Genomic DNA, 26,156 nt, shown 5'->3' with positions numbered 1-26,156 from the left:
AAATAATAATAGTAGGGGATTTTAATACCTCCCTTGTATCAATGGACAGATTATCTACACAGAAAATCAACAAGGAAACAATGGCTTTGAATGACACACTGGACCAGATGAACTTAACATACATTCAGTACATTCCATCCTAAAACAGTATAACACACATTCTTTTCAAGTGCACATGAGACATTTTCCAGAACTGATCACTCATTAGATCATAAATCAGGCCTCAACAAATACAAAAATATTCAGATCATATGATGCATATTTTCTGAAAACAACACTGTGTAACTCGAAGTCAATCATAAGAAAAAAATCTAGAAAGACAACAAATATACAGAAGGTGAACAATGTGCAACTAAACAATGAGTGTGTTAACCAGGAAATCAAAACAAAACAAAAATACATGGAAACAAGTGAAAATGAAAATACAATGGTCCAAAACCATTGGGATGCAGCAAATGAAAATAAAAACTTAACATTCCAAAACCTTTGTGATGCAGCAAAAGCTGTCATAAGAAGGAAGTATATAGCATTACAGGCCCACCTCAAGAAGCAAGAAAAATCTCAAATGAACAACATAACTTTACACCTAAAGAAGGTAGAAAAAGACAACAAATGAAGCCCAAATTCAGCAAATGGAAGGAAATAATAAAGGTTAGAGCAGAAATAAATGCTATAGAAACTAAAAAAAAAAAAAAATAGATCAATGAAACTAGGAGCTGATTCTTTGAGTAGTTTAATAAAATTATAAAACCTCTAGCCATATTTATCAAAAAAAAAGAGAGAGAGAGCGAGAGAAAGAAAGAAAGGAACCAAATACATAAAATAATACATGATCAATGAGAAGTAACCAACAACACAGAAAAACACACAATTACAAGAATATGAAAAATTACATGCCAACAAATGGACATCCAGGAAGAAATGGATAAATTCCTAGAAACATAAACTACAAAAAGTGAAACAGGAAGAAATAGAAAATTTAAACTGATAACCAGAAAAAAATTGGATCAGGAATAAAAAATCTCCCAACAAAAAAGTCCAGGGCCAGATGGCTTCACAGGTGAATTCTGCCAAGCATTTTTTTTCTACCAAATATTTATTTTTTTATTGTTATGTTAGTTACCATATGGTACTTCATTAGTTTATGATGTAGTGTTCCATGCTCCATTGTTTGTGTAAAAAACCCAGTGCTCATTGCATATGTGCCCTCCTTAATACCCATCACTATGCTAACCCAAATATTTAAAAAAAAAGTTAATACCTATTCTTCCCAAACTATTCCAAAAAATAGAAAAGGAAGGACTCCCACTAAAAACATTCCATGCTCATAGATTGGAAGAAAAAATATTAAAATGTCTATACTACCCAAACCAATCTACACATTTAAAGCAATCCTATTAAAATACCACCAGCATTTTTCACAGAGCTAGAAAAAATAATCCTAAAATTAGTGTGGAACCATGAAAGACCTCACATAGTCAAAGCAACCATGAAAAAGAAAAGCTGGAGGCATCACAATTCTGCACTTCAAGTGATATTACAAAGTGGTAGTGATCAGAATAGAATGGTACTGGCACACACACAAAAAATACATAGACTAATGGGACTGAATAGAACATCCAGAAATGAACCCACAAATGTACAGTTAATTAATCTTTGATAAAGCAGGAAAGAATATCCAATGGGAAAAAGTCTCTTCAACAAATGGTGGGAAAACTGGACAGCAACATGCAAAGGGATGGAGCTGGCCCGCTATCTTACACCATGCATGAAAATAAATAGAAAGTGGATTAAAGAGTGAAATGTGAGACCTGAAGCCATTAAAATCCTGGAGAAGAACAGAGGCAGTAACCTCTTTGAATTTGGCTATAACAGCTTCTTACTAGATATGTCTCCTGAGACAGGGGAAACAAAAGCATAATTAACTGTTTGGATGTCATCAAAATAAAAAGCTTCTGCACAGTGCAGGGCACAATGAACAAAACTAAAAGGCAACCTATGGAATGGTAGATGATTTTTGCAAATGACTTATCTGATAAAGGGTTGGTATACAAAATATACAAAGAATTTCTAAAGCTCTACACCCAAAAAACAAATAGTCCAATTAAAATATTGGCAGAAGACATGAATAGACATTTTTCTAAAGAAGATATCCCGATGGCCAACAGACACATGAAAAGATGTTCAACATCACTCTTCATCAGGGAAATACAAATAAAAACTACAATGAGATATAATCTCACACCTGTCAAAATGGCTAAAATCAACAGAACAATAAACAGGTGTTGGATTAAGATGTGGAAAAAGTGGAACAGTCCTACACCATTGGTGGGAATGCAATCTGATGTAACCACTCTAGAAAACAGTATGGAGGTTTCTCAAAAAGTTAAAAATAGAACTACCCTATGATCCAGCAATTGCACTACTAGGTATTTACCCAAAGAATACAAAAATACTATTTCAAAGAGATACATGCACCATCATGTGTGTAGTACAAATTATGGAAACAGGCAATTGTCCATCCACTGATGAATGTATAAAGCAGAAGTGAGATATGCACATACACGTACACACACACACACACACACACACACACACACACACACAATGGAATATTACTCAGCCATAAAAAAGAATGAAATGTTGGCATTTGCAATGACTTGGATAGAGCTAAAAAGTATAACTCTCAGGGAAATAAGTCAGTCATAAAAAGACAAAAGCAATATGATATCACTCATATGTGGACTACAAGAATTAAAACAAACATTTGGGGCCGCTGGGTGGCTCTGTTGGTTGTATCTGCCTTTGGCTCAGGTCATGATCTCAGGGTCCTGAGATCGAGTCCACATCAGGCTCCCTGCTCAGCTGGGAGCCTGCTTCTCCCTCTCCCTCTGCTGCTCTCTCTCTCTTTCAAATAAATACAAATCTTAAAAAAAAAAAAAAAAAGAAAGCAGTAAAGAATACCCAATGGGAAAAAGGCAGTCAGGCTCCCTGTTCAGGAGGGAGCCTGCTTCTCCCTCTGCCCCTCCTTTCTCACTGGCTCTCTTTCTCTCTCTCAAATAAATAAATAAATAAATATGTTTTTTAAAAAAACATAAAAAAACAAAGCAAAAAAAAGAGAATTAAAACAAAGGATGATAGGGAAAAGAAAGAGAGGCAAACCAAGAACCAGATTCTTAACTATAGAGAACAAACTGATGGCTGCCAGAAGGGAGGTATTTGGGGGGATGAGTTAAATCTGTGATGGAGATTAAGGAGTGTACTTGTGATATATGGAATAAAGTAGTAAATCAGTTGTTTAATTTGATATGTAAAAATAAAGCATTCTGAGTTAAGATTATAAATCCAAAGACTAAAGTTTTACAATGCTCTTCCATGCACAATAGTTAAAGCATTGTCTTAGTTGCCTCTTGTTTAGTCTATTTTGTTATTAACTTTGGCATGTCTTATATCTCGAAAATGTAAAATCGAAGCTCTATACCTTTCTAAAAATACCTATCCACATTTGGAGATATATATATATATATATATATATATGAATATTTGTATAGGGATATTTATGTTTGTGTATGTGTCTCATTATTCAAGTCCTAGGTTGAATGTCACCACGTTTGGAAGAGATTTTTTACTGTCTTATGTTAAAAAAAAAAAAAAAGAAAAGAAACCTCTTCTCTAGCCCTAGGCACTCTCTATTCTGCTACCCTATTTTTCTCTGTAGCACATAACATTATCCCAAAGTAGCATATTTATTGGTTTATTTGATGTTTATCACCACCAGATTTTAAACTCCATCATAATGAACTTTGCATATCTATTGGTCACAGTGTGTCATTTAGTTAATATTAGTTGTATTAATTATATTTACTGTAATGAGCCATCTGTCATATGCTGGACCTACATTGCTCACCAGGTAGAATCTGAAATTTTTAAAAAGTTAGTCACCTAGGGGCTCTTGGGTGGCTCAGTTGGCTAAGCATCTAACTCTTGATCTCAGGGTTGTGAGTTCAAGCATGATGTTGGGTTCCACACCTGGCATGGAGCCTACTTTTAAAAAAAGTCACCTAGACAGGGGTAATTTGAATATTAAATTTAAAGAGGTCACTTGAACATGTGTTTCATGTATTCATGTATGCATGTGGTCCATTGTTAATACTGTGGGCTTTTTAGATTTAAAACCATGTCCCCCTGCTCACTATCTGTAAATTTAAACAAGTTACTTATCCTCTTTGAACACCAATTCCCAAATCTGTACAAATCCAAATAATAGATTGTACAATCCATGATTATTTTGAAGTGTAAATGATATAAATTTTAAAGTGCTCACTAATGGCATATGTTATTGCTGTTGAATATTTTTTTTTAGGTTTACTAATCATGGTTTTGGATTAGAGTCCAGTTTATTTACTTTTCTTTTTTATTAAGTTTTTATTTTAATTCCAGTATAGTTAACATAGTGTTACATTAATTTGAGATGTACAGTATAGTGATTCAATAATTCCATTAAATAGCTAGTGCTCATCACTACAAGTGCACTCCTTAATCCCTGTCACCTATTTCACCCATCCCCCCACCCACCTCCCATCTGGTAACTGTCAGTTTGTTGTCTATATTTAGGTATCTGTTTCTTTTTTTCTTTTTTATTCCTTTGATTCCTTATTTTGTTCTTATATTCCATATATGAGTGAAATCATATGGTATTTGTCTTATTCTGACTGACTTATTTCACTAAGCAATATACTCTTTAGCTCCATCCATGTTGTTGCAAATTGCAAGATTTCTTTCATTTTAGGCTGAATAATATTTTGTTTAATATATATACCACCTCTTCTTTATCTATTCATCTATCCATAAACACGTGGGTTGCTTCCATATTTTGCGTATTGTAAATAATGCTGCAATAAACATAAGGATTCACGTATCCCTTTGAATTAGTGTTTTTGTATTTTGGGGATAAATACCCAGTAGTGCAATTACTGAATTGTAGGGTAATTTTGATTTTAACTTTGAGGAATTCCATACTGTTTTCCACAGTGGCTGCACCAGTTTTCATTCCCACCAACAGTGCACAGATGTTTCTTTTACTCCACATCCTTGCCAACACTCATTACCTGTGTTTTGGATTTTAGCCATTCTAACAAGTGTGAGGTGTTATTGTAGTTTTGGTTTGCATTTCCGTGATGATGAGTGATGTTGAGCATCATTTCATGATTCTGTTGGCCATCCAGAAGTCTTCTTGGAATAAATGTCTGTTCGTTTCTTTTGCCTATATTTTAGTTGGATTATTTGGGTTTTGTTTTGTTTTGTTTTGTTTTGTTTTGTTTTTTTGAGTGTTGAGTTGTATCACTGCTTTATATATTTGGATACTAATGTTTTATCAGGTAAGTCATTTCTAAATATCTTCTCCCATTCAGTAAGTTGTCCTTTAGTTTTGTTGATTGTTTCCTTCACAGTGCAGAAATTTTCTATTTTGATGTAGTCTCAGTACTTTATTTTTGTCTTTATTTTCCTTACCTTAGGAGATATATTTAGAAAAATGATGCTATGGCCAATGTCAGAGACATTACTGCCTGTGCTCGCTTCAAGGATTTGAATGGTTTCAGATCTCATATTTAGGTCTTTAATCCATGTTCAATTTGTTTTTTTGTATGGCATAAGAAAGCAGTCCAGTTTCATTCTTTTGCATGTAGCTGATCAGTTTACATAACTCCATTTGTTGAAGAGACTGTCTTTTTCTCATTGGATTTTCTTTCCTGCTTTTTTGAAGATTAATTGAACATAGAGTCTGCATTTTCTATTCTGTTCCATTGATCTATTTGTCTGTTTTTTCTGCCAGTGCATACTATTTTGATTATTACAGCTTTGTACTATAGCTGTAATATCACTGGAATTATGATACCTCCAGCTTGCTTTCATTTTTCAAGATTGCTTTGGCTCTCTAGGGTCTTTTGTGGTTCCATACACATTATAGGATTGTTTGTTCTAGTTCAGTGAAAAATGCTGTTGGTATTTTGATAGGGATTGTATTAAATGTTTAGGTTGCTTTGAGTGGTATAGACATTTTAACAGTATTTGTTCTTCCAATCCATGAGCATGGAATGTCTTTCCAATTCTTTGTCTTTTTCAATTTCTTTTTTCACTGTTTCATAGTTTTCAGAGCACAGATTCTTTTACCTCTTTGTTTAGGTTTATTCTTAGGTATCTTATGGTTTTTCATGTAATTGCAAATAGGATTGATTCCTTGATTTCTCTTTCTGCTGCTCCATTATTGGTGTACAGAAATGCAACTGAATTCTGGACATTGATTTTGCATCCTGCAACTTTAGTACCAGTTTTTTGGTGGAGTCTTTTTGGTTTTCCATATAGTGCATCATGTCATCTGCAAATAGTGAAAGTTTTACTTCTTCTTTGCTGGTTGGATGCCTCTTATTTCTTTTTGTTGTCCGATTGCTGAAGTTAGGACTTCCAGTACTATGTTAAATAACAGTGGTGAGAGTGGACATCCCTTTTGTGTTCCTGACCATAGGGGAACAGCTCTCAGTTGTTCCCCATTGAGGATGATATTAGCTCTGCATTTGTCATCTATGGCCTTTATTATGTTGAGCTATATTGCTAAACCTACTTTGTTGAGGGCTTTTATCATGAATGGATGCTGTACATTGTCAAATGCTTTTTCTGAATCTGTTGAAATGATCATATGGTTTTTATCCTTACTCTTATTGATGTAATGTATCACATCAATTGATTAGCAAATATTGAATCACCCTCGTAACCCAGAAATAAATCCTACATGCTCATGATGAATGTTTTTTTTTTTAACTTACTGTAGGATTCTGTTTGCTAGTATTTTGTTTACAATTTTTACATCTAGGTCCATCACATATTGGCCTGTAATTCTCCTTTTTGGTGTTGTCTTTTCTGGTTTTGGTATCCTTGTAACCCTGGCCTTATAGAAATAATTTGGGAGTTTTCCTTTCTCTTCTGTTTTTTGGAATATTTTGAGAAGAATAGGCATTATATTTTCTTCAGTGTTTGGTAGAATTCCCTTGTGAAACCATCTGGTCCTGGACTTTTGTTTATTGGGAGTGTTTTGAGGACTGATTAAATTTCCTTATTGGTATTGGTATGTTCAAATTTTGTATTTTTTCCTGCTTCAGTTTTGGTAGGTTATATGTTTGTATAAATGTATCCATTTCTTCTAGGTTGTCCAGTTTTGATGGCATAAATTTTTTATAATAGTCTCTTAAAATTATTTGTATTTCTGTGGTGTTGGTCATTATTTCTCCAATCTCATTTGTAATTTTGTATGAGTATTTTCTCTTTGTTTATTTATTTAATTAATTTTTTTTCTTGATGGTTCTACCTAGAGGTTGATCAGCGTTTTTTTGTTTTGTTTTGTTTTAATTTTTTTCAAAGAATCAGCTCCTGGTTCCATTGATCTCTTCTATTGTTTCTTTAGTTTCTATATTATTTATTTCCTTCCTTGTACTAGTTTGGGGTTCTGTTTGTTGTTGTTCTATCTCCTTTAGGTGTAAGTTTAGTTTGTGAGGTTTTTCCTGCTTTTTTTTGTAGGCCTGTATTACTATAAACTTCCCTCTAAGTACCACGTTTGCTGCAACCAAAATATTCTGGAAATTTGTGTTTTCATTTCCATTTTCATTTCTTTCCATGTACATTTTTATATGTTCTTTGATTTCTTGTTCCACCCCTTTGTAGTTTAATAGCATGTTATTTAACCTCCATATATTTGTGGTCTTTTCAGAAACTGGACAGCTACCTGCAAAAGAATGAAACTGGGCCCCTTCCTTATAGCACACAAAAAAAATACATTCAAAATGCTTAAAAGACCTAAATGTGAAACCTGAATGTATAAAAATCTTAGAAGAGAGCAGAGGGAGTAACTTCTTTTATATTGGCTGTAACACCTTCTTTGTAGAAAAGTCTCTTGAGACAAGGGAAAGAAAATAAAAAATGTAAACTATTCAACCTTCATCAAAATAAAACACTTCTGCACAGCAAAGAAAACAATCAACAAAACTAAAAGTCAACCAGTGGAATGGGAGAGGGTATTTGCAAATGACATTTTTGATAAAGGGTTACTATCAAAAATATGTAAGGAACTTATAAAACTGAACATCCAAAAAAACAAATAATCCAGTTTAAAAAGGGGCAGAACCCATGAATAGACATTTTTCCAAAGAAGGCATACAAATGGCTAACAGAAACATGAAAATATGCTCAATATCACTCTTCATCAGGGAAATACAAATCAAAACTACAATGAGATATCACCTCACAGCTCTCAGAATGGGTAAAATTAACAACACAGGGAAGAACAGGTTTTGGGAGGATGTGGAGAGAGGTGATCCCTATTACACTGTTGGGAATGTAAACTTGTGCAGCCACTCTGGAAAATAGTATGGAGTTTCCCCAAAAAATTAAAAATAGAACTACCTTATGATCCAGCAATTGCACCACTAGGTATTTACCCCAAGGATACAAAAATACTGTTGAAAGGATACATGCAACCAATGTTTATAGAAGTGTTATCAACAATAGCCAAATTATGGAAACAGCACAAACGTCCATTGACTGACAAATGGGTAAAGAAGATGTGATATATATATACACACACAACGGAATGTCCTTCAAAGTTTTTGTTGAAAATCCCGTTAGACTTATGGGTTTTCTCTTGTATATAAGTGTCTTCTCTTTCTACTTTTACGATTTTTTTTTAAATCACTGCTTAGTGCTATTTTAACTACTATGTGTCTTGGTGTGGATCTGCTTTTGTTGTTGTTTTGTTTTGTTTTTGTTTTTGTTTTTGTTTTTGTTTTTCTTCTTTAGGCATCTCTGTGCTTCATGAATCTGGAAATCTGTTTCCTTCCCTGGATTGGGAACGTTTTCAGCTATTATTTCTTCAAGTACATTTTCTGCCCCCCTTTCTCTCTCTTCCTCTTCTGGTATCCTTATAATGTGAATGTCATTATGAGTCACTGAGTTACCCAAGGGTATTCTCAATTTGCATAATTTTTCTTCTCATTTGGTTAGCTTCATTATCTTCCATTTTACTCTATTTTCCAGGTCATTAATTCTTTTGTTTCCTTCATCTAACCTCCTAATTTTTCTATCAAGTTTATTTTTAATTTCATTTATTGTGTTCTTCATCTCTGATTGCTTCTTTTTTATATTTTTGTTAAGAGTTTCACTGAAGTGCTCTTGTTTCTCAAGTCCATTGATTACCTTAATGATCATTACTTTAAATTCTCTGTCACACATATTATTTATATCTCTTGCTGTGGTTTGATCCTATTTCATTTGGGACATATTTCTCTGTCTCCTCATTTTTTATAATCTCTATTTCTCTGTGTTAGGAAAGTCAGCTGTATCTCTTACTCTTGGCGATATGATAATGGCCTTCTGAAAAGAGGTCCTGGAATGTTCTGCAGTGCAGTGTCCCCTGTTCCCCAGTACCTTCAGGGAGTGTCTTGTGTGTGTGTGTGTGTGTGTGTGTGTGTGTGTGTGTGTTGCATGTGTCCTGTTGTATTCTTGCCTCTTCCTTTCCGTTCAGTTTTCTTCAGAGGCTTTCATTGCCTGTTGTGGCTAATGTTTAGTTCCCAGCAGGTGTGGGGTGTGTTTTAACAAAGTACAGGTTGATCTCCTTATGAAGGAGAGCTGCTGCCACCTCATCCAGTACTGAGTTCCCACAAAATGGGCTGGTCAGTAGATGAGGTGTTGGTGGGATTTGTGATGATCTTCTGGGGGATTGGACCTATGGGGACTTAGGCAAGGGTGACTGGGGATAAGGGATACAACTATACATAAGTATGTGTGTGGCTTGGTGTAAATAAGTTAGGTAAGAAGTGTTCCCTTTATGCTGGCTTCCTCAGGTGGCTATGTGTTTATGATGATGGATGGGAGGTGGAAATGACATATGCTAGCTCTTTTGTTCCTGGAAGGTTCTCCTCATGATCTCTGCCTGTCTGGGCCATGCTGTGAGATGAGTAAATCACTCTCCCTCCCGTCTGCTCCTGGTGTTTTTCAAACTGCTAATTTTATGCTGTATCTCCATGGGCTGTTTGTTGTGCTCTCTCTTTAAGGATAGGGACTCTGCTTCTTAATGCCTTCCTTGCTCTCAGAGCCAAGCCCACTGATTTTTAGAATTCCAAGTTTAAGTCCTACTGGTTGTAAGAACTCACGAAATTTGGCCCTTCTCACTTTCAAAGCCGAATGCTATGGGGATTCATCTTCTTTGTGTGGGCTCCCTGTGTGAATGTCTGTCTTTTTCCCTTCTCTGTACCCCCAGTTCCATTCCCACTGTGGACAGCCACAGTCCATTTATTTGATGCAGCCTCTTCTTTACCTTTAGTTATGGATTTTTGTGGGTTTTTTTTCCTGTTAGTCCTTAGATCATTTTCTGTGTTATTTATTCTGATGTGAGTGTTATCTAGTTGTATCCATGGAACAAGGCAAGCTGAGGGTTCTCCTACTCCACCATCTTCCAGGATACCCCCTGAATATAGTTTATTGAAAAAAGATCATAGTTGATATTTCATAACAGTTTGGCACCAATAGAAGAAAAAAACAGTTTCTCAAAATAGATTAAAAGCATTCCCTCATACTTTGTAAAAATATACACTCTGTCAGGGTCTCAATCCATAGTTCTGAAATAGGAAAGCAATAAAAAATATCACAAATCAAGACCCTACAGTTATCAAACTGAGGCTCCAAGGAAGTGATAGTACATTTACAACAACTAACCATGCAATAGTCTTTAATCATTACAAAGTAAAAATACAGTTAAAAGATATTTTTAATTCAGTTCATGTCACTTTTGCAAGGCATTTCTTCTTTTCTGCTCACATCTATTTAGGTGCCTTTTAAAAGTATTTAAAAATATGAAGAGAGAGAGTTTGACATCTTCTTAGCCAATTTGAATACCTTTTATTTATTTTTGTCATCTGATTGCTGACACTAGAACTTCTAGTACTATGTTGAACAATAGTGGCAAAAGTGGGCATCCTTGTCTTGTTCCTGACCTTAAGGGAAAAGTTCCCCCATTGAGAATGATAACTCGCTGTGGGCTTTTCATAGATGGTTTTTATGAAATTGAGGAATGTTCCCTCGATCCCTACACTTTGAAGAGTTTTAATCAGGAAAGGATGCTGTATTTTGTCAAATGCTTTTTCTGAATCAACTGAGATGATCATATGATTCTTGTCTTTTCTTTTATTGATGTGCTCTACCATGTTGATTGATTTGCGAATGTTTAACCACCCTTGTATCCCAGGCATAAAACCCATTTGGTCCTTTTGAATAATCCATTTAATGCATTATTGAATCCTATTGGCTAAGATCTTGATGAGAATTTTGGCATCCATATTCATCAGGGATATCGGTCTGTAATTCTCCTTTTCGATGGGGTCTTTGTCTGCTTTTGGGATCAAGGTGAAGCTGGCCTCATACAACGAGTTTGGAAGTTTTCCTTCTGTTTCTATTTTTTTAAACAGCTTCAGGAGAATAGGTGTTATTTCTTCTTCACCCCCAAATTACTAGAATTCCTACAGCAATTCAGTAATGTGGCAGGATACAAAATCGATGCATAGAAATCAGTTGCTTTTCTAACACTAACAATGTAACAGTAGAAAGAAATTAGGGAATTGATTCCATTTACAATAGCACAAAAAAACCATAAGATACCTAGGACTCTTATAAACCTAACCAAAGAGGTAAAGAATCTATACTCTGGAAACTAAAGAACTCTTATGAAAGAAACTGAGGAAGACACAAAAAGAAAAACATTCCATGCTCATGGATTGGAAGAACAAACATTGTTAAAATGTCTATGCTGACGAAGGCAATCTATACTTTCAACGTCATTCCAATCAAAATGCCATTAGCATTTTTCAAAGAGCTGGAACAAACAATCCTAAAATTTGTATGGAACCAGAAAATACCTGAAATCACCAAGGAAATGTTAAAAACAAAACAAAACAAAACCGGGGGCATCATGTTGCCTGATTTCCTGCTATATTACAAGGCTATGATCACCAAGACAGCATGGTATTGGCAAAAAACCAGACACATAGATCCATGGAACAGAATAGAAACTCCACAAATTGACCCTCAACTTTATGATCAACTAATCTTTGATAAATCAGAAAAAAATATCGAATGGAAAAAAGACAGTCTCTTCAATAAATGGTGCTAGGAAAATTGGACAGCCACATGAAGAAGAATGAAACTGGACCATTCACTTACAGCACACACAAAGAGAAACTCAAAATGGATGAAAGACCTCAATGTGAGACAGGAATCCATCAAAATCCTAGAAGAAAACATAGGCAGTAACCTCTTCAACATTAGCCACAATAACTTCTTTCAAGACACATCTCCAAAGGCAAGTGAAACAAAAGCAAAAATGAGCTTTTGGGACTTCAAGATAAAAAGCTTCTGCACATCAAAGGAAACAGTCAACAAAACTAAGAGGCAGCCCACAGAATGGGAGAAGATAGTTGCAAATGACATTACAGATAAAGGGCTGATATCCAAGAACTATAAAGACCTTCTCAAACTCAATACTCAAAAAAAAAAGTAATCAGTCAAAAAATGGGCAGAAGGCATGCACAGACACTTTACCAAAGAAGACATACAAATGGTTAACAGACACATGAAAAAATGCTCAACATCTTTAGCCACCAGGGAAATTCAAATCAAAACTGCATTGAGATACCACCTTACACCAGTTAGAATGGCAAAAATTAACAAGGCAGGAAACAACAAATATTGGTGAGAATGTGAGAAAGGGGAACCCTCTTCACTGTTGGTGGGAATGGAAGTTGGTACAGCCGTTTTGGAAAATAGTATGGAGGTTCCTCAAAAAGTTAAAAATAGAGCTACCCTATGACCCAGCAATTGCACTACTGGGTATTTACCCCAAAGATACAGAAGTAGTGAAAAGAAGGGGCACATGCACCCCAATGTTCATAGCAGCCATGTCCACAATAGCCAAACAGTGGAAGGAGCTGAGATTCCCTTCAACAGAAGAATGGATAAAGAAGATGTGGTCCATATATACAATGGAGTATTACTCAGCCATCAGAAGGGATGAATACCCAACATTTGCAGCAACATGGATGGAACTGGGAGGAGATTATGCTAAGTGAAATAAGTCAAGCAGAGAAAGACAATTATCATATGGTTTCACTCATATGTGAAACATAAGGAATAGCATGGAGAATATTAGAAGGAAGAGTAAACTGAAGGGAGGGAAATCAGAGGGGGAGACCAACCATGAGAGACTATGGACTCCAAGAAACCAGGAAACAATATGAGGGTTTCAGAGGGGAATAGGGTGGGGGAATTAAAGAGGGCACATGTTATAATGAGCTCTGGGTGTTATACGCAAACAATGAATCATGGAATACTACATCAAAAATAATGATGTACTGTATAGTGACTATCACAACATAAAAAAATACACATTTAAAATATGAAAACTATTTCAAAAAAGAAGATATTGGTCTGGTCCATAGGAGGTTGAAATTTGTCTCATGTAGAATATGTAGAAATTCTAGGAAAATTAATTTGGACTAGTTATATTTGTATTTTTAAAACTTGAATGACTTCATTCATCTAAATTTCTGGATTGAAATTAAGCTCTTCTTTTCTTTTCTTTCTTTTTTTTGGGGGGGGTCTAAGGTTTTGTTTTGTTTTGTTTTCATTTTTTAAAATTTTATTATGTTAGTCACCATACAGTACATCATTAGTTTTTCATGTAGTGTTCCATGATTCATTGTTTGTGTATAACACCCAGTGTGGAATTAAGCTTTTCTAAAAAGAATAGCTAGATTATTGACAGAGTTTGACTTGAAATCAAAATTCTTGTTGCTTTGTAGCTCTTTTTGTATTTTTATTTATTTTTTATAATAATATTTTTATTATATTATGTTAGTCACCATACAGTACATCCCTGGTTTTTGATGTAAAGTTCCATGATTCATTAGTTGCGTATAACACCCAGTGCACCATGCAATACGTGCCCTCCTTACTACCCATCACCAGTCTATCCCATTCCCCCATCCCCCTCCCCTCTGAAGCCCTCAGTTTTTTTCTCAGAGTCCATAGTCTTTCATGCTTTATTCCCCCTTCTGATTACCCCCCTTTCTTTATCCCTTTCTTCTCCTACTGATCTTCCTACTTCTTTTTGTATTTTTAGAATATTTGCTATAGACCAATGTTTTCAACTGAACTTACTTTTTTCTGTTCATTTTTACATAAAATTAGTACAGGTAAAATGTCAATTCATTGAGTATTATTGCATTAAACGTTTCATATAATATGTATGCAATATGCATTTTTTTTACAACACAAAACCTAGTGGAACAAGTGTATGCTTCATTCTTTGCCTATTTAATTGCCTTTCTGTATTGAGAAAATGAACAATGCTATGCACTTTTCATAAGGGAAAGATCTCTCTTTCTCTCTCTCTCTCTTTTTTTTTTTTTTTGGTTGTGAACTAATAGTTAATTCTTATTTTTTTCTACCTTACACACCTCTTCTTTTAACTTCTCATTGAAACCAAAGTACTTACTCAAGAAACTTGGAAAATAAATGTAACTAAAATTATAAATATCTAGTTCAGATTATTTGTTTCTTCCTGTTTCAGTTTTGGTAGTTTGTATGTTTCCAGGAAGACAGCCATTTCTTACAGGTTGCTTAATTTGCTGGCATATAATTGCTGGTAATAATTTCTTATAATTGCTTCTATTTCCTTGGTGTTAGTTGTGATCTCTCCCCTTTCATTCATGATTTTATTAATTTGGGTCCTTTCTCTTTTCTTTTGAATAAGTTTGGCCAGTGGTTTATTGATCTTATTAAATCTTCCAAAGAAGCAGCTTCTTGTTTCATTGATCTGTTCTACTTTTTTTTCTGGTTTCTATTTCATTAATCTCTGCTCTAATCTTTATTATTTCCCTTTCCCGCTTGGTTTAGGTTTTATTTGCTGTTCTTTCTCCAGCTCCATTAGGTGTAGGGTTAACTTGTGCATTTGGGATTTTTCTGATTTTTTGAGAGAGGCTTGGGTGGCTATGTATTTCCCCCTTAGGTCGGCCTTTGCAGTATCCCATATGTTTTGGATTGATGTGTTTTCAATCTCATTAGTTTCCATGAATTGTTTAAGTTCTTTAATTTCCTGGTTGACCCAATCATTCTGTAGGAGGATACTCTTTAACTTGCAAGTGTTTGAATTCCTTCCAAATTTTTTCTTGTGATTGAGTTCCGGTTTCAAGGCATTGTGGTCTGATAACATGCAGGGAATAATCTCAATCTTTTGGTAACGGCTGAAACCTGATTTGTGACCCAGTATGTGGTCTGTTTTTGAGAAAGTTCTGTGCACATTCGGGAAGAATGAGTATTCTGTTGTTTAAGGTTGGAATATTCTGTATGTATCTACTAAGTCCATCTAGTCCAATGTGTCATTCAAAGCTCTTGTTTCTTTGTCGATCTTCTGTTTAGATGATCTGTCCAATACTGAGAATGGAATGTAAAAATCTCCTAATATTAATATCTTATCGTTGATTTGATTCTTTATTTTGGTTAACACCTGGCTTATGTAGTTGGCTGCTTTCATATGGGGGCATAGATATTTACAATTGTTAGATTTTTCTTGTTGGCTAGAGCCTTTAAGAATGATACAGTGTCCCTTTGGATTTCTTATTACAGTCTTTAGTTTAAATTCTGATTTGTCTGATATAAGAATTGCTACCCCAGCTTTCTTATGAGGTCCATTGGCATAGAAAATGGTTCTTCATCCCCTCACTTTCAGTCTGGAGGTGACTAGGTTCAAAATGAGTGTCTTGTAGACAGCATATGGATAGGTCTTGTCTTTGTATCCAATCTACAACCCTGTGCCATTTCATGGGAGCATTTAGGCTGTTCATGTTTAGAATTACTACTGAAAGATATGTATTTATTGTCATCCTATTGTCTGTATGGTCCCTCTTTCTATGGATTGTCTCTGTAAATTTCTGGTCTATATTACTCTTGGGGTGTTTCTTCTTTTATAGAATTCTGGAAGCTCTGTCTCTCCATCCATTCTGAATGACAGCCATGCTGAATAAAGTATTCTTGGCTGCATATTCTTCTCATTTAGTACTTTGAATATGTCTTCCCAGCCCTTTCTGGGTTTCCTTCATAGAATAGGGAAGCTCTCATCTATGATTTGCTCAAATATAACTTCTAGTCCTCTCTCTCTCTCCACCCCTCAGGGATCCCAGTAATTCTGACATTGGAACATCATGGCGTCATTGATTTACCTAAGTCTGCTTTCATGGATTGTAAGCTGTTTGTCCCAGGCCTCCTCCTGTTCCTTCCTTTCTATCAGTTTATCTTCTAGATCACTAATTTGTTCTTCTGCCTCATTTACTCTAGCTGTCAGAGTATCCAGTTTAGACTGCATCTCATTCATAGATTTTTTAAGTTTGGCCTGATTAGCTCTCATTTCTGCCCTTGAGAGTCTATGTTGCCACTAATGGTTTTCTCAAGCCTAGCTATTATCTTTGTAATTGCTACCCTGAAGTCTATTTCTGACAATTTCCTTATATCTATATCCATTATGTCTGCAAGAGAGGGCATTGTCTCTGGTTCTTTCCTTTGTTGGGAGTTTCTCCTCCTAGTCATTCTGTTGAGAGGTGGTTGAGGGGATGTACGGAGTCGAAAATATCAACCACAGTCCAGGCTGGATGCACCCTGGGAATGTTTGGAGTGGTCAGAGGTCACTACTGACAAAACACAGCCAAAATAAAACCCAAGAATAAGATTTATAAAGTTAAAAAAAAATGGAGGGTTTGAGGGGAGGGGTCTATAATGTCTCGATATGGGCAGGGTAGGGTGTTTCTGTTCTTCCTGGGTGTATTTTGTTCTCTTTGTTAGGGACACTTCTTCCCATAATTACAGGGAAATTAAAACTGATTATATATATATATATATATATATATATATATATATATATATATAATATATTATTATATTATATATATATATAATATGACTTTAGGGGAAAAATGACTACATTGAAGCTTGTATCTATATATCTATATCTCTATATATGTATATATAAAAAATAAAATATATATAGGTGTGAAAAAGTACAAGTAAAAAAGCTACTATGGAATATGTTGTATTAAACATCTAGTTTCAATAAGAAATAGGTAAGTAAAAAAGCTACTATGGAATATGTTGTATTAAACATCTAGTTTCAATAAGAAATAGGTAAAAAGAAAAAACAGAGAAGAAACTTGGGGAAAAATTAAAAAAAAAAGAAAAAGAAAGTTGTATCTGAGAAATACACAGGTGGTGAGGTAACACCAGGAGCTCAATATAGTATTTTCCCCTGATGTTGGGGTTTTACAGTTTTATGGGGACCCTTGGATTCTTTTTTTTTAAATATTTTTATTATATTATGTTAGTCACCATACAGCACATCCCTGGTTTTTGATGTAAAGTTCGATGATTCATTAGTTGCTTATAACACCTAGTGCACCATGCAATATGTGCCCTCCCTACCACCCATCACCAGCCTATCCCATTCCCCCACAACCCTCCCCTCTGAAGCCCTCAGTTTGTTTCTCAAAGTACATAGTCTCTCATGCTTCATTCCCCCTTCTGATTACCCCCCTTTCTTTATCCCTTTCTTCTCCTACCGATCTTCCTAGTTCTTATGTTCCATAGATGAGAGAAACCATATGATAATTGACTTTCACTCCTTGACTTATTTCACTTAACATTATCTCCTCCAGTCCTGTCCATGTTGCAGCAAATGTTGAGAAACCGTTCTTTTTGATAACTGAATAATATTCCATTATATATATGGACCACAACTTCTTAATCCAGTCATCTATTGGAGGGCATCTCAGCTCCTTCCACTATTTAGCTATTGTGGACAATGCTGCTATGAACATTGGGGTGCATATGGCCCTTCTCCACTACGTCTGTATTTTTGGGGTAAATACCCAGTAGTGCAATGGCTGGATTGTAGGATAGCTCAATTTTTAACTTTTTAAGGAACCTCCACACTGTTTTCCAAAGTGGCTGTACCAACTTGCATTCCCACCAACAATGTAGGAGGGATCCCCTTTCTCCACATCCTCTCCAACAATTGTTGTTTCCTTCCTTGTCAATTTTTGCCATTCTAACTGGCGTAAGGTGGTATCTCAGTGTGGTTTTGATTTGAATTTCCCTGATGGCTAATGATTTTGAACATTTTTTCATGTGTCTGTTAGTCATTTGTATGTCTTCATTGGAAAAGTGTGTTCATATCTTCTGCCCATTTTTTTTTGATTTGTTTATTTGTTTCTCACGTATTGAGTTTGAGAAGTTCTTTGTAGATCTTGTATACCAGTCTCTTATCTGTAGTGTCATTTGCGAATATCTTCTCCCATTCCTTGGGCTGCTTCTTAGTTTTTTTGACTGTTTCCTTGGCTGTGCAGAAGCTTTTTATCTTGATGAAGTCCCACAAGTTCATTTTTTTCTTGCTCTCTCTCTCACTCTTATTCTCTCATCACAAACACATACAAACACATACAGGACTTTGCAGGATATATATTTTTAATTAAAATTTATTTTCAGATTTTTTCACTACCCTTTGAGATAATTGGAGATCATAGGGATGAAGCTACCAGAAAAAAATCATATTTCTATTTCTAGCTCTGCCATGGACATTCTGTGTCCTGTTGAATGAGTCCCCTGACCTTGCTTTTCTGACTCCCAATTGTAAAAATGGAAGACATTATTCTATCATGCTTCTAATTTACTTCCTAGGGGTGCCTCCAGGATTCATTGAATTAAAACAATATAAAATGACCATAGTTTGTTTGATTAAAGAATCAGGGTGCCTGGGTGGCACATCGGGGCGCCTGGGTGGCACAGCGGTTAAGCGTCTGCCTTCGGCTCAGGGCGTGATCCCAGCGTTATGGGATCGAGCCCCACATCAGGCTCCTCCGCTATGAGCCTGCTTCTTCCTCTCCCCCTCCCCCTGCTTGTGTTCCCTCTCTCGCTGGCTGTCTCTATCTCTGTGGAATAAATAAATAAAATCTTTAAAAAAAATCTAAGAACAAAAAGTATAAGGTTATTATGAAACTTTTTGAAGCCACAAATATGATTAAGACTACATTATCTTCTTACATTTTTTATTTACACTTTTAATTATAATATTAGTACAAGACGTATGTATGGCAAATCTAGATCAACTTATCTAAAAACAAGACAGTGATGTAATCCTGTTATTTAAAAAATGTATGTAGTGTGAATGTGAATATGTGTATCATAGAAAAATGCTTGAGAAAATACACATTATAATGTTAACAAGTGCTATTTCCAGAATTGTGAGTGATTTAAATTCCTTTTTTAAATTTATCTGTATTTTCCACAATGGTAATGTATTACTTAAATGATTACAACCATTTAAAATCAATACTGCTTAATTTCTAAGAGTTAAAATTTTTTTTACTCATTTTATTCTAGCATGCTTTCATGTTATGGAAATAAATATCATGGACAGGCCCATTTCAAAATGGGGGCACACATATTAAAAACTGTGAAATCAGGGGTGCCTGGCCGTTGTAGTCAGTTAAGCCTCTGATTCTTGGTTTCAGCTTAGGTCATGATCTTAGAGTCATGAGATTGAGTCCAGCTTCAGGCCCCGCACTGAACATGGAGCCTGTTTAAGATTCTTTCTCCCTTTCCCTCTACCCCTACTCCCACTCTCTCTCTCAAATAAATAAATTAATTTTAAAAAAGAACTATGAAATTAATTTAGCTACTGTTATGTGTTGAAAGTAACCTAGCAAATATCACCCAGTTAGTCCTTTCTATAATATTCTTTCCTTTGATTATTCTAATTATTTTAAATCTGTTTTAACAGCTACAAGATCGCACTCAGTTCAGTGACCGAGACTTAGCCACCCTTAAGAAGTACTGGGACAATGGAATGACCAGCCTTGGTTCTGTCTGTAGAGAGAAAATTGAAGCAGTTGCAACTGAATTAAATGTTGACTGTGAAATAGTTCGGGTAAGACATTTTCAATAATTTTCATGTTGTGGGTGAAGAGTGTCATAAATGAAAGCTTTAAAAAATTGCATGAGGTGCTGTAAACAAGAACATCAATAAAGTGAAAAAGATAATCCACAGAATTGGAGGAAATATGTTCAAATCACATATCTGATAAGGAACTTGTATTCAGCATATATAAAGAAAGTTTACATCTTAATAATAAAAAGGCAAATAATGAAATTAAAAATGGGCAAAGAATTTGAAGACATATTTAATATGATGTCTATAATAAAAAAGACAGATGATAAGAAGTGTTGAGCAGGATGTAGATAAATTGGAACCATTATATACTTCTGGTGGAAATGTAAAATGTTTTAACCACATTGGAAAATAGTCCTCAAAATTTTTAACATAGAGTTATCATAGGACCCAGCAATTCCACTCTAAGATATATACCCAAAAGAAATGAAACGTATATATACTCAAAAACTTACACAAGCTTATTTGTTTTGTTTCTTAAATTCCATATATGATGGAAATCATATGGTATTTCTCCGACTTAATTCACTTAACATAATACTCCCCAGCTCCACTGACATCACTGCAAATGGTAAGATTTCATTCTTTTCTATGACCGAATAATATTCCGTTCATCAGTCAATGGTCACTTGGGCTGTTTCCATAATTTGGCTATTGTAGATAATGCTGCTATGAACATTGGCCTGCATCTTTCCCTTTGAATGAGTATTTTTGTATTCTTCAGGTAAATACATAGTAATGCAACTTTTGGGTCATAGGATGGTTCTATTTTTAACATTTTGAGGCACTTCCATACTGTTTTCCATAGTGGCTGTACTAGTTTGCATTCCACAAACAGTGCAACCCTTTCCTCACATCCTTGCCGACACCTGTTGTTTTTTATGTTGTTAATTTTACCATTTTGACAGGTGTGAGGTGATAGCTCATTGTAGTTTTGGTATTTCTCTGATGATCAGTGATGGTGAGCTTCTTTTCATGTGTCTATGGGCCATCTGAGTGTCTTCTTTTGAAAAATACCTATTCATGTCTTCTGCCCATTTTTAATTGGATTATTCATTTTGGGGCATTGAATTTGATAAATTCTTTGTAGATTTTGGATACTAACCCTTTATCAGATATTTCATTTGCCAATATCTTCTCTTATTCCCTAGATTGCCTTTAAGTTTTGTTGATTGTTTCCTTCACTGTAAAGAAGCTTTTGTATTTTGATAAAACAAATCAGCATAAGGGAAGAAGAGAGAGAGAAACCAAGAAACAGACTCTTAACTATAGAAAACAAACTGATTATTTCAAGGGAACTCATTGGGGGGATGGGTTAAATAGGTGCTGGGGATTAAGGAGTGCATTGCGATGAGCACCAGGTTGTATGTAAGTGTTGAATCACTAAACTGTACACCTGAAACTAATACTGCACTGAATGCTATCTAACTGGAATTTAAAAAAACTTTAAAAACCCTTATATATGAATGTTCATAACAGCATTGTTCATAATAGCCAAAAATGGGGGAAAAAAAACAAAAGTCCATCAAGTGAATGCATAAACAAAATGTGATATATACCTATAATGGAATACTATATAGCCATATAAAAGAGTGAAATACTGAAACAGTACAAAATAGATGATTCCTGAAAACATTATGCTAAGTGAAAGAAGACAGTCACCAAAGACCACATATTTTATGATTCCATTTATATGAAAGATGGAAAGAAGATTAGTAATTGCCAAGGGCTTGAGATAGGGGGGAATGAAGAATGACTGCTAATGAGTATAGGGTTTCTTTTTGGCATGCTAGAACTATTCTGGAATTAAGATGATTGTTGCACAATTCTATGAACATATTTAAAAAACCTTTTCATCATATACATGAAATAAACAAATTGTATGGTATGTTAAATATATCTCAGTAACACTGCTTAAAACATTGCATGAGGTATGGGGTGCCTAAGTGGCTCAGTTGGTTAAGCGTCTGACTTCAGCTCAGGTCATGATCCTGGGGTCCTGGGACGGAGCCCCACATTAGGCTCCCTGCTCAGCAGGGAGCCTGCTTCTCCCTCTCCCTCTGCCACTCCCCCTGCTCATGCCCTCTCTTTCTTTCTCAAATAAATAAATAAAATCTTTTTAAAAAATTGCATGAGGTAATGTGAAATATATCTCACATATTGCATAATGAATGATAGATTGAAAAATTATATTAATCGGTTATGGGAACAGTAGTTTACATTCAATTTGAAAGATGTGGATATAAGATTTAAATAGTGGCAGTAGTATGCTGGTAAGTATGTAACAATCAGCTCTTTAAGGAAAAACACTCTGATTTACAGTATTTGTTGATTTCTGTGGTGTAAAGATTCCATCATAGCTGACTTCGTGGATCATTCAGTGTGGAATTCAGAAGAGATGCTAACAGTTGTTTCTTTCAAGGAAGTATGAGTAGGCTTCAACTCAAACTGGAGAGTCATCCCAGAAGATCAAGAGGGAAGTGCTATTAAAGAATGAATGACAAAATGCAGATCTCTTCTAAAGGAGGAAATAAAATATTTTCTCATACATACATGAAGAAAAAGGGAATATAGAGAAAAATCATGAAGCACAGGTTTCTAAAAACCAACACTATTCTCAAAATAAATACTGCCTTGTTCAGAGCCTTGCCTTTTATTTTGTTAGGATCCAGATGGAAAATCAGATTAAGTCCTGTGTTTACTGAGTATGCTATGTATATATACTAACAAAGAAATAGAAATGAATTAGACACTTTTCCTGTTTTTAAGGAGTTTGAATTCTAGCAGGAGGTATAACACAAGAATACAAATGACTGGAGAGGAATTGGAGTGGGATAATTGCATGAGAAGCCTAAAAGCCAAGAATAAGGAATACCAGAGCATGTTTTTGTTATTATCATTTTTATTTAAAATTAAATTTATATATGCACATAGCTTAAGGAGTCAAGTTCTATAAAACCAACGTTCCTTACTGCTCCCCTCCTACTATTTCCAATAGCTAAAATCAACCACTTTTCACTCTTTTAGATGATTCCTTTGATATTTATTTCCACCTATAAATAATGTTCTGTATTAATTAGAATTAGATTTGGCTGTAACAGAAATACTCAAAATAACACTGACTTAGACAAGATATCTTAATTTCATGGACAAGTCCAGGGGTATATAATTTAAAGCTGGCATGCAGTTCTGCCCTGTGAATTCCTCCAAGACTCTGTTATCTTGCACCTTCCATTCTGCCATCCCTATGATGTAACCCTTGTCCTCAAGGTCCAAAATTATGACATTTATGGTCCAGGAAGCAAGACGGAGATGAGGGGAAAGAAAGGCAAGGGGTGTGTACCAACGATCTTTTAAAGAGGTTTCCCAGAAACTGCCACAAGACACATTCCCTTATATCCCCTTGGCTAAAGATTAGTTACAAGGTCATACCTAACTGCAAGGGAAGTTGCAAATGTAGATATAATTTGGGTAGCCATGTGACCAGTTAAACTTTTATTATTCTAGAAGAGGGAAAAGACAGATATTGGGAAATATCTAGCAATATGTCTCATATTTGAGTATATGGCTACTTCTCGATTTTTCAGTGCTAGGCATTGTTGATTGATTTTCCACTATGAAATGTCAAGGTCTTTCTTCGATATTTTTCAAGATCTCTTCAGTGATCCTTTTACTTATATGCATACATTTTTTCTTTTTATTCTCACAGTATAATTATTTCATAATTCTGCTTAGTTTGTTATCCAATGTTAATGTTATTATAACTAAGTAAATGCTTTACATATTTGAATTATGTAATATACTATTATACATATATATAAATATATATATACACATATACTATTTCTGTATAATATTTCTGTATAACATGACTTTGTTTTTGTTTTTTGATTTCATTATTTTCTTAGTTTTTATTGTTTTGTGTTTTTGCTTACAAAATACAAAAAGGTACTTAGGTACTTGATACTAATTTATTCTCAAAATCTCCCAGGTGCATATATCACTTCTCAATACATTCACACATCTGGTAGTGTAACAGTTTTATCATCTTGAAGAAATTTTTCCTGAAATCTTCTGATGTGCTCCAATCTGAATTAGTTACTCTTTACCTGGAGCATAGCTGTTACCTTGAGAGTTCCATTTTCAATGTGGTTATCTTTTTTCTGTACTTTCAGTAAGATATCATCAAATTTATCTTCCAACTTTTCTACTGAGTTTTTCATTTTTGTTCGTTTTCAATCTGCCACTGATACTAATAAACACCATGTGTCATGACAGCAAGTTTTCAGGCTGTATGGATTGGTGTAAGAGAGACCCCAGACTGCAAGAAAGAGGAGACAATGAGAGAATATTCCTAAACATACTCTCCCAAAATGAAAGACACAACAACACATCACATTTTCAAACTTTCTCTCTGCTGTGGTGATGCTGGCATTTTGGAAAATCACTAGAAACATAATGATAGTAAGCATTTCCCTATTCTTTAGTACGAGGTTTAACTACTCATAAGCAAGAAGAAAATAGTAACACTTCTTCCTTTTCCTTTGTGTTAGGATTTTCTATAAGGATAGAAGGTTATACACATAACAATAATTGAGGGAAAGCCCCAACATCAATGGCTTTGGTCATTTTTTTTTACAGCAATTATACCTAAAACCCTGTGGTATCAAAGAGAATACAAAAACAAAAACAAATAAAAAACAAAGAGAATCCTAACTGGAAATTCTGGATTTCATGTCTAGCACAGGTAGGTGAGCTCAAATGTGGCGTCTTCCTGCCAACTTGCTGGGACAGGTAGGGGTGAGTAGTCATGACACTTGCTGAGGCTAGAGACCATGAGTAGTTGCAGGGCTCCCTCACTTTCCGGCTGGATGGGTGAGCAAAAATGCTTATGGATTTCTCCCACTCCTTAGCTAAAGATTGCAAATGCAAGCAGTTTTGACACTCCCTTGTTCTCTTCTTTGGCTGGCACATGCATGATCATGATATTGTCTTGCTCACGGCCTAAAGCCAAAACATGCATAGCTAAAGCATTAACCTGATGCATTGGTGCATGCTGTCAAGACACCTTCCCACTGCCTTTCTGAAACAGGTGAACTTGCCTCACTCCCAAAACTCTCCAGCTGCCTTGTTAAAGCCACAGGGTATGTATAATCAACACAGGGGATACCCCTTGATTGCCTGGCCTTGATGGCCATGACAGCTAATCTTCCAGAGCTCCATGGAACTGTAACAGAGAAACAATTCTTGACAGGCCACCACACCTAAAGCACTGTACAAACAGCAGACAAAACCACAACCTCTCTATTAGCCTAGAGCTCCAGCCTGAGACACAGGCTTCAGGTTACCCACACATCTACAGACTAAGGAAACACTCCCAGGGAACATAAGCAGGAAGACATCAGCCTCTGTACCCACTTGGCCTCATTTCAGCTCAATAAGAATTCCCCCAAAATGAACTTATCACTTACCTAAAGCTCCAATATTGGCAAATATCATCTATGGGACATCTCTCCTAGTCCAGAGACCAGCAGAAAGTACAATCATATCCCCATAGGACTGCATATATTTGCATATATATATGCTCCCCAAAGGTCTGGCTTCCAGTCAGCTTGAAACTGAATGCTAAATGGGATTCCTCCAATTGGATTACTAACAGGTCTTGACATATTCTCAGCAATGAGGACATACTAAGAATAAGTTAGGCATTAGACAATCCCAAAGGTTCAAGAGGCAAACAAGAGTTAGGACAAGATTGAATAAGAATCATCACACAAACATAGCTACTCTTTCACTCTTGGCCTAACACATAGGGGAAAAAAAAGGAAAAAAGTAAAGCAAAATGAAACAGAGAAAACTATTCCAAATGAAAGAACAAGGAAAAAAACACTTACAAAAAGGATTACAATGATACAGAGATAAATAATCTACCTGATAAAGAATTCAAATTAATGATCATAAAGATGCTCACCAAACTCAAAAGAATGGGTGAATAGAGTGAGAACTTCAACAAAGGGATAGAAAACTTAAAGTACAAAACTCAAGTCACAGTGCTGAAGAATACAATAAC

At 35.2% G+C, this 26,156-nt stretch overlaps 1 protein-coding gene across 2 annotated transcripts in view; it reads left to right on the top strand.

Annotated features, from left to right (window-relative positions):
• HDX (highly divergent homeobox) overlaps nucleotides 1–26,156 on the top strand; it is a 206,956-nt gene that overhangs the window by 102,001 nt on the left and 78,799 nt on the right. For both annotated transcript variants that reach the window (XM_026480141.4, XM_057312795.1), the window contains one exon: nucleotides 19,919–20,065. In XM_026480141.4, coding sequence (XP_026335926.1) covers nucleotides 19,919–20,065 — 147 coding nt within the window. The remainder of the gene's footprint in view (nucleotides 1–19,918; nucleotides 20,066–26,156) is intronic.

Source organism: Ursus arctos, chromosome X (genome assembly GCF_023065955.2).
Source record: "Ursus arctos isolate Adak ecotype North America chromosome X, UrsArc2.0, whole genome shotgun sequence".
In the NCBI taxonomy this organism is placed as follows: Eukaryota; Metazoa; Chordata; class Mammalia; order Carnivora; family Ursidae; genus Ursus; species Ursus arctos.
This window is presented reverse-complemented; position numbering and strand designations above follow the sequence as displayed.